The 12,927-nt window shown below is 55.5% G+C and overlaps 1 protein-coding gene across 4 annotated transcripts in view; it reads right to left on the bottom strand.

Moving 5' to 3' along the window:
- Dpp6 (dipeptidyl peptidase like 6) overlaps positions 1–12,927 on the bottom strand; it is a 734,784-nt gene that overhangs the window by 116,086 nt on the left and 605,771 nt on the right. For all 4 annotated transcript variants that reach the window (XM_046455142.2, XM_046455141.2, XM_046455143.2 and 1 more), the window contains exon 8: positions 5,074–5,194. In XM_046455142.2, coding sequence (XP_046311098.1) covers positions 5,074–5,194 — 121 coding nt within the window. The remainder of the gene's footprint in view (positions 1–5,073; positions 5,195–12,927) is intronic.

Genomic DNA, 12,927 nt, shown 5'->3' with positions numbered 1-12,927 from the left:
GGTGGTCTCAGGCCTCCCCGTCAGAGCGGCAGGAGGCCCAACTGACAGCTTCAGCTTTGTCTCCACGAGTGGATTTCCCACACTGTCCACGTCAAGGCCATCTGTACCCGACGGGTGGGAGAGAGGGCAGGGCAGGAAACGCTGAGCCTAGCTGTGCCAGCCTCTGGGTGCACCAGGCTGCTGCTCCATCTCCCACGCCCGCCGCCTGCCCCCTGGCAGGCCCGATAGCCTCGCGGACGCCCGTTTCCTTCAGAGCCTTCGTCGCGGCCTTTCCCGTCACGGCTTCCTTCAGTCGTCAAAGACGAAGCACAGATGACTTTTAGGGTGTTTGATTTCCACAATCATGAGGCACAGTTTTACTGAGTCACAGGACTCTGGAGCTCGTGAAGGAGGCAGCTGTCTCTGTTGGGTGTCAGTGACACAGAACGGGTGACCAGCCTGGATCTCACCAGGCACGGAGCCCGGGAGAGTCTGGCACAGCTTCTGCAGGCTCTGAGCTGGTGGGGCTCATCCTGCTCCTCCCCGCAGCATGCCACGGCCGGCGCCCTGTGAGTGGACAGAGCCGGTTTCCGCACCGGGACCAGGGAAAGGTGGGGCAGGCGCCCCCTGCGTTCCCTGTTGTGGAAATCACAAGGTGAAATCGCAGCCATGCTTAGAGGTCACCAGTGCCTGTGTATCAGCTTATCTTAATTCCCACGATGGCCTTCGGGGACAGACACTGCTGTGATCTTTGTTTGCAGACAAGGGAACAGGGACACCAAGATGTTAGACCTTCATCCAAATCCACAGAGCTTGTGAGAGGTGAAGCCACTCTCTGATGCAGGCACGCTGGCCCCCAAGGCCTGCTCCCACCCCTCCCAGCCCCACCCAGCCGGCCCGACGGGGCTTTGTAAAGAAGCTCCCGTTCCCCTTGATTTGCTGATGGTGGTTCCCTGTGTGACCTAACACTTCCCGTCAGGTGAACCAGAGATGTGAGCAACTGGAAGTCCCAGCAGCCACACGTCCAGGGCTTCAGCGGTACCGTACATGTGTGGACACCAGTCCCAGTGCCGTCGCTGTTCTGGACTATAACTGACTTAAGGAACATCACTCCATCAGGAGGCTGCTGGTGGCTGTGGGCATCCATCTGATTCACCACCACCTGGGTGCTGTCCAGTAGCCACTGGAGGGCCCAACCCAGGCTGGTCACAGATCCATGGCAGACAGAGACCCCAACCAAGAATCTTCACCCCAGGGTGGAAGCCAGTCTCCACAGCGTTTCAAACATCTTGCTCTAGATGTGTGTCTGAGGTTTTAAAAGCAGTGTAAGAGGCATTAGCAATGCCTCCCTGGAAAAAAGAAGTATGGCCAGCTACCCCACTCCTCTGTTTATACTCAAAGGACTTAAAATCAATGTACTACAGGGACACAGCCACATCAATGTTCATAGCAGCTCAATTCACAACAGCTAAACTATGAGACCAGCCTAGGTGTCCTTCAACAGATTAATGGACAAAGAAAATGTGGTATACACACAATGGAATATTACTCAGACCTAAAGAAGAAGGAAACTATGGCATTTGCTAGTAAATGGATGGAACTGGAGACTGTCATGCTAAGTGAAAGAGGCCAATTCCCCAAAACCAAAGGCTGACTGTTCTGACATGTGGATGCTGACTCCCAGTAAGGGTGGGGGAGGGACAAAGGGGAATGAAGGGAAGGGAGGGGGATGGGAATGGGAAAGACGGTGGGATGAATCAGACGTCACTTTCCTATGTTCATTTGAGACTACTGACCAGGGTAACCCCACATCATGTTCAGCTGCCAGAGTGGGTAGTCCCACTCCATGTACGGCACGGTATGTCAAAACACACTCGACTGTCATGTGTCTCTAAAAAGAACAAATCAAAACATTAAAAAGAAAGAAACAGCAGCCTGGCGGCCTCGCATTCCCTCCTGTCTTTAACATGCTGGTCATTGCTGGTCACTGCTGGAGGCGGCCACATTGGCCAGGGTCCAAGGCGGCTCTGCTCTGTTCACAATGTGTATGGAAGGGCACTCCACTGGACGCCAGTGTGCACCGTGGCACGTGAGGCACACTGACTACCACGCCACTGACTTACACCGCAGCCACGGCACGAGCCACACGCACCACGGACGTGCAGTTCCAGTTTGCCTTTGTGGCTGTGGAGGCCTGGGGAGCAGGGGGCCAGCAGGGGTCCCTATTGCCTCTGGAGATCCTTGTGGAGGACAGGCACGTCCAGGATCATTCACAGCCCATTGATGCTATGGCTGAGCCAGTGACATTCCCCTGAAAGCCATCCGCCCTGACTCCCTGCTTCCTGAACACTCACAACCCTAAGGCAGCCTCGCACCCACGAAAGGTCAGCAAGTAGCTCTGTCATCCCCTGTGGCCCACCTGGCCTGCCACCACAACAGACGGTCTCCTCCAAGGACGCTCTGAGAAGCCGTGAAGAACGGTGAAGCAGGCCTCGCCCACGCTGGCCTGGCCGGTCTCTGGACCAGACTTTGGGCATCAGCAGCGACACAGGTGAAGAGCACAGACAGGTGCCTGGCGCTCCTGGGCGGCCCTGTGTGAAGGCTGCAGACCCACTCTTACCACGGCCCGACCACACTCTGGGCGAGGCTTCTCCAGCATTCCGAGTCAGGACCTGCATATACCTCAAGAAGCTCAGTGGCCACCTGCTGCCCACTGCTCCCCTGTGAACAGCAGTGAGCATTGTGGGGTAGGGAGATGAGACCATCTGGGGGCGTGGACAGGATTCAGGCTGTGGCCCTGGGAGGAGGTGGGACTTGAGAGGGGCAGGCAAGGCCACAGGGAGTGGGAAGAGAAATTTTTAAGCAAATTAAGCAAACGCTGTCCGGCCACGTTCTCAACTCTCCCTGACACACCAGACCAATGGTTCCAGGCCCTGCTCTATAAATAGCTGTCTGGTCCACTGTCCCCAGGCCCTCCAAGGACCTTTCAGAAGAGCTGAAATGTGCCCTTCCAAATATCCAGGAGAGAGGTTGTTCTCAGATGACCCTGATCATCCCACTGTCCACGAGGTGTGACCATTCCCCAAATCACCATATTGGTTTAGGATTGTGTGACAGTAGAGGCATGGATGGTCCATTAACAGCCGGCACACCAACAACTCAACGTCTTGTTGAGAAAACCAGGGGCCCAAAGTGAGCTTCACCACTGTCCCTTGTGGGTATGAGGATAGGATGGAATAGCTGGCAGCCCGAGGAAGATACCTGCCGGTAACTACGGTAATGAAGAGCCACCATGGGGAACCTAGCCCCTGGCTCACATGCCCTGGTCACCTCCAGCCATGGGGTCGGCGAGGAGCGGTGCTGAGCACACAGCCCACCCCAGCTTGTGATCTGCAGTGTGCGCGTGCACGGCAGGAGGGTCTTCCACGCTGAACGTGGCCACCCTGATCCAGGGGTGGAGATGGACGGCGCTCTGGGATTCCACCTCTTCTCCCCCTGTCTCCCCTGCAACGTTCAATATGTCTGAGATTGTTTTTGGGAAACAAAGCAAATAAATATGGCACTGTGCTGCTCACAGCCTGCAGACGGCACTTATGTGGCTCCGCTCTTTCCCCAGCTGACATCTCCAAGCCAGCCTGGCCCTGGTGAGGGTTCCGGCTGCCTTCCCCCCATTCCTCCACCCCCAACACTTCTGGAAATAAATAGTTAAGTCATCCTTTAGGCAAAGGCGATCTTCAAAGTTTGCTTTCCCCTACTGAAATGATCCCAGCGCACCAGCTTGGACCTCAGAAGTCTGAGCGTCAGCAGAGAACCTTCCAGGGAACAACTCTAAGTGGATTAAGCTGCCACATCACTGAGATTGATGTAAAATATCTGGGACTCTGTTGTCATAGCTACACAATTTCTCATAAATGCCTTGAAGAAAAAAAAATCCCTTTCAATGGATGTGCTAAAGCAAAAGCTTACCTTGAATGCAAAGCAATGAATTTTTTATTTCATTAAGAAGATGCTGAAAAAGATGTTTTCAATCTCCTGGTTATGGATTTCTTTAAGGAGATTTGTTCCAGAGTGGCCTTTCTCTGTTGGGTCAGCTTCTCTGTTGGAAAACAGGCCGCTGGACCAGGACCATGGTGGTCTCTGGAACTGGGTGGGGGAAGCTTTCTGGGATGTGGAAATGCTCTATGTCCTGATTGGGGCTGAGAGGCACAAACATTTGCCAGACACACTCTCTTCCCAATGTGTGTGTTGTTGTGCGCAGTTATGTCTCTAGGGAAAAGAAGAACCGAGGCTTCAGTGACGCGATGGCGGGGAGCAGTGCTGGACTACGTGTCCACCTGCGTTGTGATGTTGGAGACACGGAGCCGCTGCCGTGCGGAGCCCGGCGTGGGGCGCACGCGGCACTGGGAGAGCGTGACACGGGCTTGTGAAACACCCGGAGCACCCCTCCTGCCCCGACCTGGCCCAGCATGGTGAGCTCTCAGGAGACACCCGGAGCACCCCTCCTGCCCCGACCTGGCCCGGCATGGTGAGCTCTCAGGAGACACCCGGAGCACCCCTCCTGCCCCGACCTGGCCCAGCATGGTGAGCTCTCAGGAGGCCTGAGCTTCTGCTCAGAATTTTGGTGATTTAATAATGGAAACATCAGAAGACTTCTGGCAGCAACACGAGACCAGCCATAGAGAATGGCCAGCAGTTTAGACATGCTTGGAACGGCAGGGCACTGGTTGGTTTGGGAAGATTCAACATTTTTCCCCAGCCCTCCTCTCCCCCAGGAGAAACAAGGCCCTCTGCTTCCTGGAGGGATGGAGAATCACATGCATTTCATTTCCTGAACGTTCCCACAGGCCTCCTAGGATCTTTGGTCAATTGTCCACTAAGGGCCTCCTGCCTGGCAGGGCAGGGCCAAAGGGCTCTTGGCTACCTGTGGGTGCCCGGCCCCATGCCCCAACACACCCATGCGATCATCTCAACTTAGTAGAGCCTCAGGAAGCTGGAGTTTAACTTATGGTTAAAGGCAAAGAACAAAGAAGATGACACCAGCAGCCAACCTAGCAGCCGTGGGGTCTGCGTGGCCGCCCACCACCCTCCTCTTACCTTCGTACAGCCAGTCGCTCAGGCCGTTGTAGATCACGCCCTCCTTCCCAGTGGAGACCACGCGGATGGCCTGCTTCCCCACGTGCGCACAGTAGTAGATGTTGTTCTCAAAGATGAAGATCTGATTGGAAAGAGGAGGAAGCCAGCATGAGCCAAGGGGGTGGCACACACAGGCCGCCTTCACGCTCTGAAGCCATTTTCGTTTTTCTGTTGTATTTATTTGAAAGAATCATTTCATGTTTCCCCACCAGCAACACGATCTCTATTCGAGGATCAATCAGACTCAGACCCCACAGAGTTCACCCAGCATCATCACCATTTATCCATTTAACATCTAAATGACCCGACTGGGCGATTGGCGGCCTTGGTACTACTGGGTACTTCAACATCAGGTTGGACTGGGCACTTAGCAGTTGCAGTCTCTCCCCAGTTATTAGGACTGGTGGGTGGGGAGCCTGGAGATCTGGGTCCTGGGTGCTCTGTGCTCGCTATAAAACTGTGTGGTGAGGACCTGTCTGTACCAGTCATAGAGACTCAGGGGAAGCGAGGGGGACCCCAGAGTTCTGGGAACCCGACAGGGCTGTCTGGCCTTCCTGGCATAGCGGACAGGTGAGCCTCCCTCAGACAGTGACTAAAGAATGTTCTCCCTGGCCGTTTCAGCCCCTTCTAAGTGCACAGCTCAGTGACATTAGCACAGTCGCATTGAGGCAGCCATCACTCCACCCATCTCCATGACCTTCCCATCTCCCCTAGCCTCTGCTGCGCTTTCTGCCTCCATGAATTCATTTACTCTAGGCCCTGCATACAAGTGGAACCCTGAGGTGTCTGTGCTTCCCTTAGTTCCAGTTAGGGTTCGTCCACGTTGGAGCAGGCATCAGGATCTGGAGGAAGTGGCTTTCTGCTGAGATGGACGACATTCAGGGCCACTGTTTTACTAACTTCATTGTCTCTCTTTCCAAAAGGCTGGACAAGGACAATTTTTAAGGAGGACGAGTTTATTTTGGCTCACGGTCTCAGAGACCCACTCCACGGTTGGCCAGCTCCATTGCTCCAGGTCCAGGGGAGGCAGAGCACCATGGCCCCAGCCCCAGTTCCCCCTCAGGAGACTGACCCTCTGCTGAGGTCCCGGCTCTCGTGGTCTGACCACTCACTCTGAAAATCCGTGCGCTGCTTTACACTCGGGCTCTGGGGACCTCACACCTGAGCCACAGGGATGGTGAGGGGAGCTACGAAGCTGGGGGCCCAGAAGGAAGCGTTGAGAGAAAACCAGAGACAGGAGAGGCTGGGTTGGGTGTCAGGATCTGGAGCAGGGGACCTGGGACCTTCCCGTCAGGTTTGGAGGAGGGGCCAGGCCGGGCGCCTGATGGGTCAGGAGCCAGCTCTGGGGGTCTGCGGCCACAGGAAGCCCCTGACGGAGGCCCGAGTAGGAGACGTGATCAGCTGCAGGCCTCCTGGGAAGGGTCGAGGGCTGGGCGGGAGCCAGGCCCTGGACGGGACCCTCCTACAGTCACCTGGAGGGGACAGAGGTGGCAGGCTGGTGGGATGTCAGAGGAATCCACCGGCTGCCAGAGTGGACTGTGGTCTGGGGAGGTGTGCAGGACGATGCAGCCTCTCTCTGGCTGCTCTTGGGGGCCGCTGGGTGATGGCGTGCCAAGGGCAGACCGCAGTGTGGCACAGGATATGATAATCTGACCTCGGGCCTATCACTGAGGAGGGCGGAGGATGGTCCAGGCTGGGGTTGTCGGAATTCAGTGCATAATAGAGATTTTAATAATGGCTCTTAATAACAGCACTTTAAAAACCCAGTGCCCAGTCCACCAGCCCGACCCCTTCTCAGAATCTCTGGTGGGGGACCCAGGCATCGGCATTTAAAGAAACACAGGTGACTTCAGAGTTCAGCCAAACTTAAGGACTGGTGCCCAGGAATGGCCTGGCGCTCCTGAAGCAGGCGCTGGCCTGAATGGTACGTGTGCTCTGGGCCACGGGCCTGCTCTGCCCTGCATCTGCCCACCTCCCTGTGGGTACTCACAGAATATTTCTGGTCCTACTTTGCAAACACCCAGTGTCTACAGAAACAGTAATGCGGAGCAAGAACAGGAATCAAACCAGCGTTTTTTTAAAAAGGAAATTTCAGAAACATATTGTCAGTGTTATTCTACTGAGAGAAGAAGGTAGTTTTTACAATACAGAAGTGACATAGATATTGAATGTTTTATATGGAAAGGAGAGAAAAGGGCAGTTTCCCCAGATTGTTCTCAGCAGGATGGTTCTGAGAGCCCTATTGATTATTAGTTTTCTGCTCGGGCTTCCTGGTTCTTAAAGTATGCCCTGCAACCAGAAATAAGTCGGAAAACTTCCATAACAAGTGTGCACCCTAACTGAATCTCCCAGCTGTTCTTGTAAGTCTGCCTGAGGGTAGCACGAGTTCCTAGATTTTAATCCCCTTTACGTGTTCTAAGACTGCAATGGATTTTTGAACAGAATCAGGCTACAGCCAGTTAATATCTTAAGTAAAGTTTTGGTATTTGATAGATGGGCATCTCCCATTTCTGTGTGGCATTCAGGCTGAGGTGTCGGTGCAGAGGGTGTGGAGTTTCGAGGGTGCTGTGTTTTGCGAGGCACCACAGGGCTTCTGCACCTGGGTCCCCTCCTCCTTCTTTATGTCCTTGGCTGGTTGTGCCACCTGTGCTCCCTGACCCAATATGGAAGGCTCAGGTCCCCGCCTCTCAATGAACCCAGCAGACCCCAGTGCACGAGAGGCTTTTCTCAGACACCATCTTCCTTATGTCCTTCTGTTCTTGAAAACCTGGAATAAGTTTGTCACATCAGAAGAAAGCTTAACTTTCTATCTGGAGTCCCAGGCCCGCCCTGATCAACGTTTGCTGGGGCAGCGAGCCCTGTCACTCCTACAGAAGTGCCCGAGGCCCCACAGGTGGGGATGAGAGGACTTCCCGCCCTGGGCCATGAAGTTCACGTTCTCACACGGGCATCTGGATTCCACGGCTCAGGGTCCTTTAGGCCACAGAGTCCACACCCTGTGCTGCGAGCACGTGAGAGGTGCTGCACGCCCTGGGCCAGCTGCTGGGCTTCTGTGGGCCTCGGTTTCTTCATCCTTCAGTGGAGGTGACAGAACCTACCCTAGGGTGGATGTGAGGAGCTGGTAATCTGGCAAAACCAAACCCCCTGGAGGGTGATCGGAGGCCATGTGGGCGCTGCCATCTGAACCGGACCTTAAGGGTGGTGCTTTCAGCTGTGATGGGGCTTAACTGACTCATTATCTCCCTGTCCCTTTTTGCTTGTGTTTTTGGTGTCCCAGCTAAGAATCTACTGTCCAATCAAAGGTCTTAAACCCTCCATGAATTTCACAGTCTGAGTTCCTGTGGTCGGGCCTTCGATCCACCGTGAGTAAATCCTGCGGGTGCCAGCCAGGCTCTTCCTAAGTGCCCACTCAGCATTAAAATAACTCTCCAAAATAACTTTAAAATAACTCAGGGGGAGGGGCCACGCTCCCTGCTCCGCAGATGAAGAAACGGAGCTCAGGGAGGTTAAGCTGCCCCAGGTAGCTGTCCGGTGGGGCTGGGCTCCAAGCAGGGCACAGGAGCCGAGGGCCTTGCCTGGCTTGCAGGGGGCAGGGGACTAGCCAGGTCTGGAACCTGGGTGGTGGCTCACAGCCTCATGTTACGGCTCGGTGACTCTTACTAATGGAAGGCGTGATTTTTTAACCATAAATTACCAGAGAACATGCACACCTGGGTGAGGTGCAATTCCACCCTCACATATGCTACAACACCCCTTCCTCATCTGGAAGAGAACTTCTGCCAGAGCTGACACTTATGGGGCACACGCAGAGGAACAGGCAGGGGAGGGTCACAATGAGGCCATCAGCTCTTCCTGAGGCAGGAGAGAAGAAACAAGAATCGGCAGGAAGGAGACAGGGAGGGAGGGGGCCGTGGCGTCCATCGGCGAGCTCCTTCCTCCAGCCGGGCCTGTTCTCCTGCAGCTGGACTCCTACAAGGCCCAGGAAGCCCAGTGAGCCCGTGCCTGGGCACCTTGCCATGTGGTTTTAGACTGATGAGGAAGCCTGGGGAGAGACTGTTGGGGACCAGAGACACACACACAGTCCAGCGCCCTCTAGAGCTGGGTGACGTCAACCTGGAGGTCTGAGAGGAGCAGATGCCCAGCCCCCGCTGCTCCACCACCAACGCCAGGAGCTCATTGGCCTGACGCCCCGTTCACCATTCACCTGCTCCCTGACGCCCAGAGCACGGCTCTCCCCCGTGAGTGCACATCCTGCTCGACTGCTTGCTTTCCTGCGTGCATCTTTGGTTGTGCCTCTTTGGGTGATTCCTGAAATTCCTCTCTGCAGTGTGAGTCGAGGATGAGGCAGGGCTCTGTTGAGGGGCCTTTTCCCTTCTGGGGACCCCCTTGGATCCCGTCCTGTGACATCCCCGCAGATATGACAGTCAGCAGCAGCAGCAAGGCTCTTGCTGCCCTGGGTCACTTGGGAAAGAGCACTGGTCAGGGCCAGGGCCCCACGGCCCTCTGACCTACACTGGCCTCGAGTCCCTTCTCTCAGCAGAACCCAGCAGTCCAGGGTGCCGTGTGCAAGCTCAGCTCCTGCCGGTGTTCTGGGTGGGGGCTGCCCGGGCCTCATTGGCCTTTTCCCTGGGGCGCTCAGCCAGAGCCTGCCCGCGAGGGCCACACCAGGCCAGGCCAGAGCCCCGCCGGAGCAGCAAGGCCTGCCCACTGCAGGAACCACCTGCCATGCTCCAGCTGGGGACCCCAGTCCCAGGAGGGGGGCCACCTCACTCTCCATCTGACCTTGGCTCTTCCTTCCAGAAAGCCCTAAAAGGCCGAGGCCCAGAGAAAGGGCACTGGCAGTGGGGCAGGATGCCACCTGCCCTGCAGTCCTCTGACCGACCGAGGTTCCAAGTCAGAGGCCATGCAACATTCCTGCAGAGATCGAGTGGGTCTGTTCAGAGGGACCGCAGTCCACACAGACATGGACAGTCCATCTCTGGTTTGCCCAGAACTCCTCCAGGTAGCAGGAGGGCCCCGGTGGCAGCTGGGAGAGAAGCAGCACCTGTGGGCAGCGGAGGCGGGGAGCTGTGTGCCTGGCCCTGTGCAGGGCCCTGGCCAGTGCTCACTGGGCACCCACAATGAGGAGCCTTGTCCCGTTGGAGGTACTCAGACCTCACCAGCGAGGCCAGGTCTTGGCACGGGGACAGTGCCAGCAGTTGCTTACATTAGTTGTTCCCTCTTTTACCAACATTTATTTTTACTTGTTTTTGATTGACATCTGTGATTATTCGTGCTTATGGTGTGCGGTGTGCTGATCCTACACAAGTGTACCACGCGTACTGACCCAGGGTCACTAGCCTTCCCATTGCCTTAGCGTTTATCACCTCCACGTGCCGGGAGCCTACAAATCCCTCTCTTCTAGTTCTCCATGAAACACCCGGTACATTGTCGTCCACTGTCCTCAGCCCTCTGGGCTGTAGGGCACTAGAACTCTGTGCCCAGACAGGGGACACGCAGGCCATACACACCTGGCACCCCAAATGTCTCCTGTTAAGTCTGTCTTCTCAGCTGGCTGGATTTGGAATTTGAGTTTCTTACATTTTAAGGAATCCTTTGGCAGGTAGAACGACGGGAGTTTTTGAAAGATCAGTGGGACTGACCCAGAGTGTCCTGAGGTGTTAGCACAGGGGGAGTGTTTCTAGAGGGTGGGTGATGAAGGACCCTCTGGAGGTGGCTGGAAGGCAGAGGGGGGGACGGCAATGCAGAGGGAGCCCCAAATCCTGAGAGGACCTCGCGTGCTGCTGAAGCCGCAAGTGGCATTGGCAGGTGGGGCGGCAGCCAGCGGGTGGGGATCCAACAGCAAGGACTGACATTTTAAAATTAATTTTAATTTAGAAATTTCATTCAAAATAATTTGATGTGAAATCTCTCATTCTTCCAGGCTGCTGTATGAGGCCATTGGGCGGTGCCGGGCAAGTCCAGGGACCTGTTAGCCAGCAGCTGTAATGGACGGGCTGCCCGGGAAACAGCCTGGCCGTTGCTGACCCTGCTGTGCTGGGCACTGAAGGAGCTGCCTGGGTCCTAGGGTCCCGCGGCAGCTGTCGCAGCAGCAAGGAACTGGGCCTGGGAGCGAGCAGGGAAGGCTCTAGAGTCACCTGGGAGAACCCGCCAGGGGGCGGGGGACCTGGGAGGAGAGAGTCTCAGACACGGGCATCTCGCAGGACTCCGGACCTCATCCTCTGGGTGACGGGGAGACTTGGAAACGAGGGCAGGGGGAACAGTGCCATGGTGTGCAGTGGCCAGGGGAGACGGGGCACTCAGAGCTGGAGCCGGGAGGCTGTGAGAACCAGGGAGAACAGATGAGAATGGGGGTGGCCAAGGCAAGGCAGAGGGGAGACTGGCACCCAGGGGGGTGGCAGGAAGAGCAGGCCATGACGAAGGAGGTCAGGCGCACAGTGGGACCAGCTGGTAGGTGCGTCACCAAGAAACAGGATGAAGAAGGGGGAGTCGATGGGCTGGATGTGGGAAGCCTCTGAGTCCAGAGGGTGCCCACAGGCAGTGGGAGGCTGCGTCTAGACTGCCCAGGGACCTGGCTTCAGATCCACCCACACAGCACAAAGCAAAAGTCCACTTTCCCCAGGAACAAAGTGCTCTTGGGCAAAGAGCCGGGCTGAGGTGATCGCCGGGGAAACACCAGTTTTTGCCGTGTGAATGGAAAGAGGTCCTCCGAGGTTCCGTTTATCCACGCTGAAGACCCTCGAGTTGGCAGGCTGCCAGTGCTACTGGAAGGGGCTATCCCAGTCCAAAACTGTCTTCCAATTCCATTTCTTAAAATAGCCCTTCGCAGTCCCGCTTGGCCCGAATCACATTAGCAAATGCTCCAGTAAGAAGGCTGGGAAACCATGTGCGCATTCTTCCTTCTCCGCCTGATGTCAAGGTCGGCTCTGACGCGTCAGCTGAGCAGACTCCCTTTGTGAGCCATGTGCGATTGTTCCTCCTTCTCAGCCAACAGGACCCAAGTGTGGAAGCCGGCGCTCAGGGGGTGGAAACCCCACTGCCACCCCAGGTGAACCCCACTTCAGGTCCTTCTTGCCAGTTGCATCTCTTGCTATTTCCAAAGTAGGCCCTGCTCACTCCTACCTGGGCAAGTGCCCACCCCCAGTATGCCAGTGCCCCTCCTCTGCACCTGGCCAGCCTGTACTGCCCAGCAAGGGGTGGAGTCGCTTCCCAACCTGTCACCTCTGCTGCCATCTGGAGCGTGCTCCTCAGCACCTGTGTGTCGTCCCTCCCCTGTGTGCTCTGGCCCCCCTTTCTCCTCTGCAGCTTTAATGGGGTGGTTCCTCTGGCAGAGCTCCCTAAACAAGGGGACCCGCTGGCTTCCAAACACAGCTAGTTTGCAAAAGTCTATTTCCTACAGATTTTGCTGGGCCTTTATCTTGATTCACCAAGACCACTTCTTTCCCTGGTTCCCCAGCATCCCAAAGATTCCTGCTGTGCTCACAATGGAAGGCTGGGAACAGCACAGGCTTCTAGAAAGTTCAGCACCCAGAACCAAACACTGACTCTCAACAGTGAGTTCACGAAACACAAACCAAACGGACAGAAAATGGGGAATAGATGACACTTGCTGCCTTTAAAAAGTGCCACATTTTCATTAGTCTGATATTTTCTATGAACTTTTTAAACTAAATTTGGTTCACATATTCACAGTTGTAACAAATTCTGTGAAGTTCAATTAGCTGGAATTCTCTGGAGGAATAGGAACTTCATCCGGTTTTCTTGGTATATTTTCTAACTAAGAAAGACTTCTCTTTAATTCTTATTCATATTAGG

This window comes from Marmota monax, unplaced genomic scaffold, assembly GCF_021218885.2.
Source record: "Marmota monax isolate L192 unplaced genomic scaffold, Marmota_monax_Labrador192_F-V1.1 WCK01_AAM20220418_F8-fsc00226, whole genome shotgun sequence".
NCBI lineage: Eukaryota > Metazoa > Chordata > Mammalia > Rodentia > Sciuridae > Marmota > Marmota monax.
This window is presented reverse-complemented; position numbering and strand designations above follow the sequence as displayed.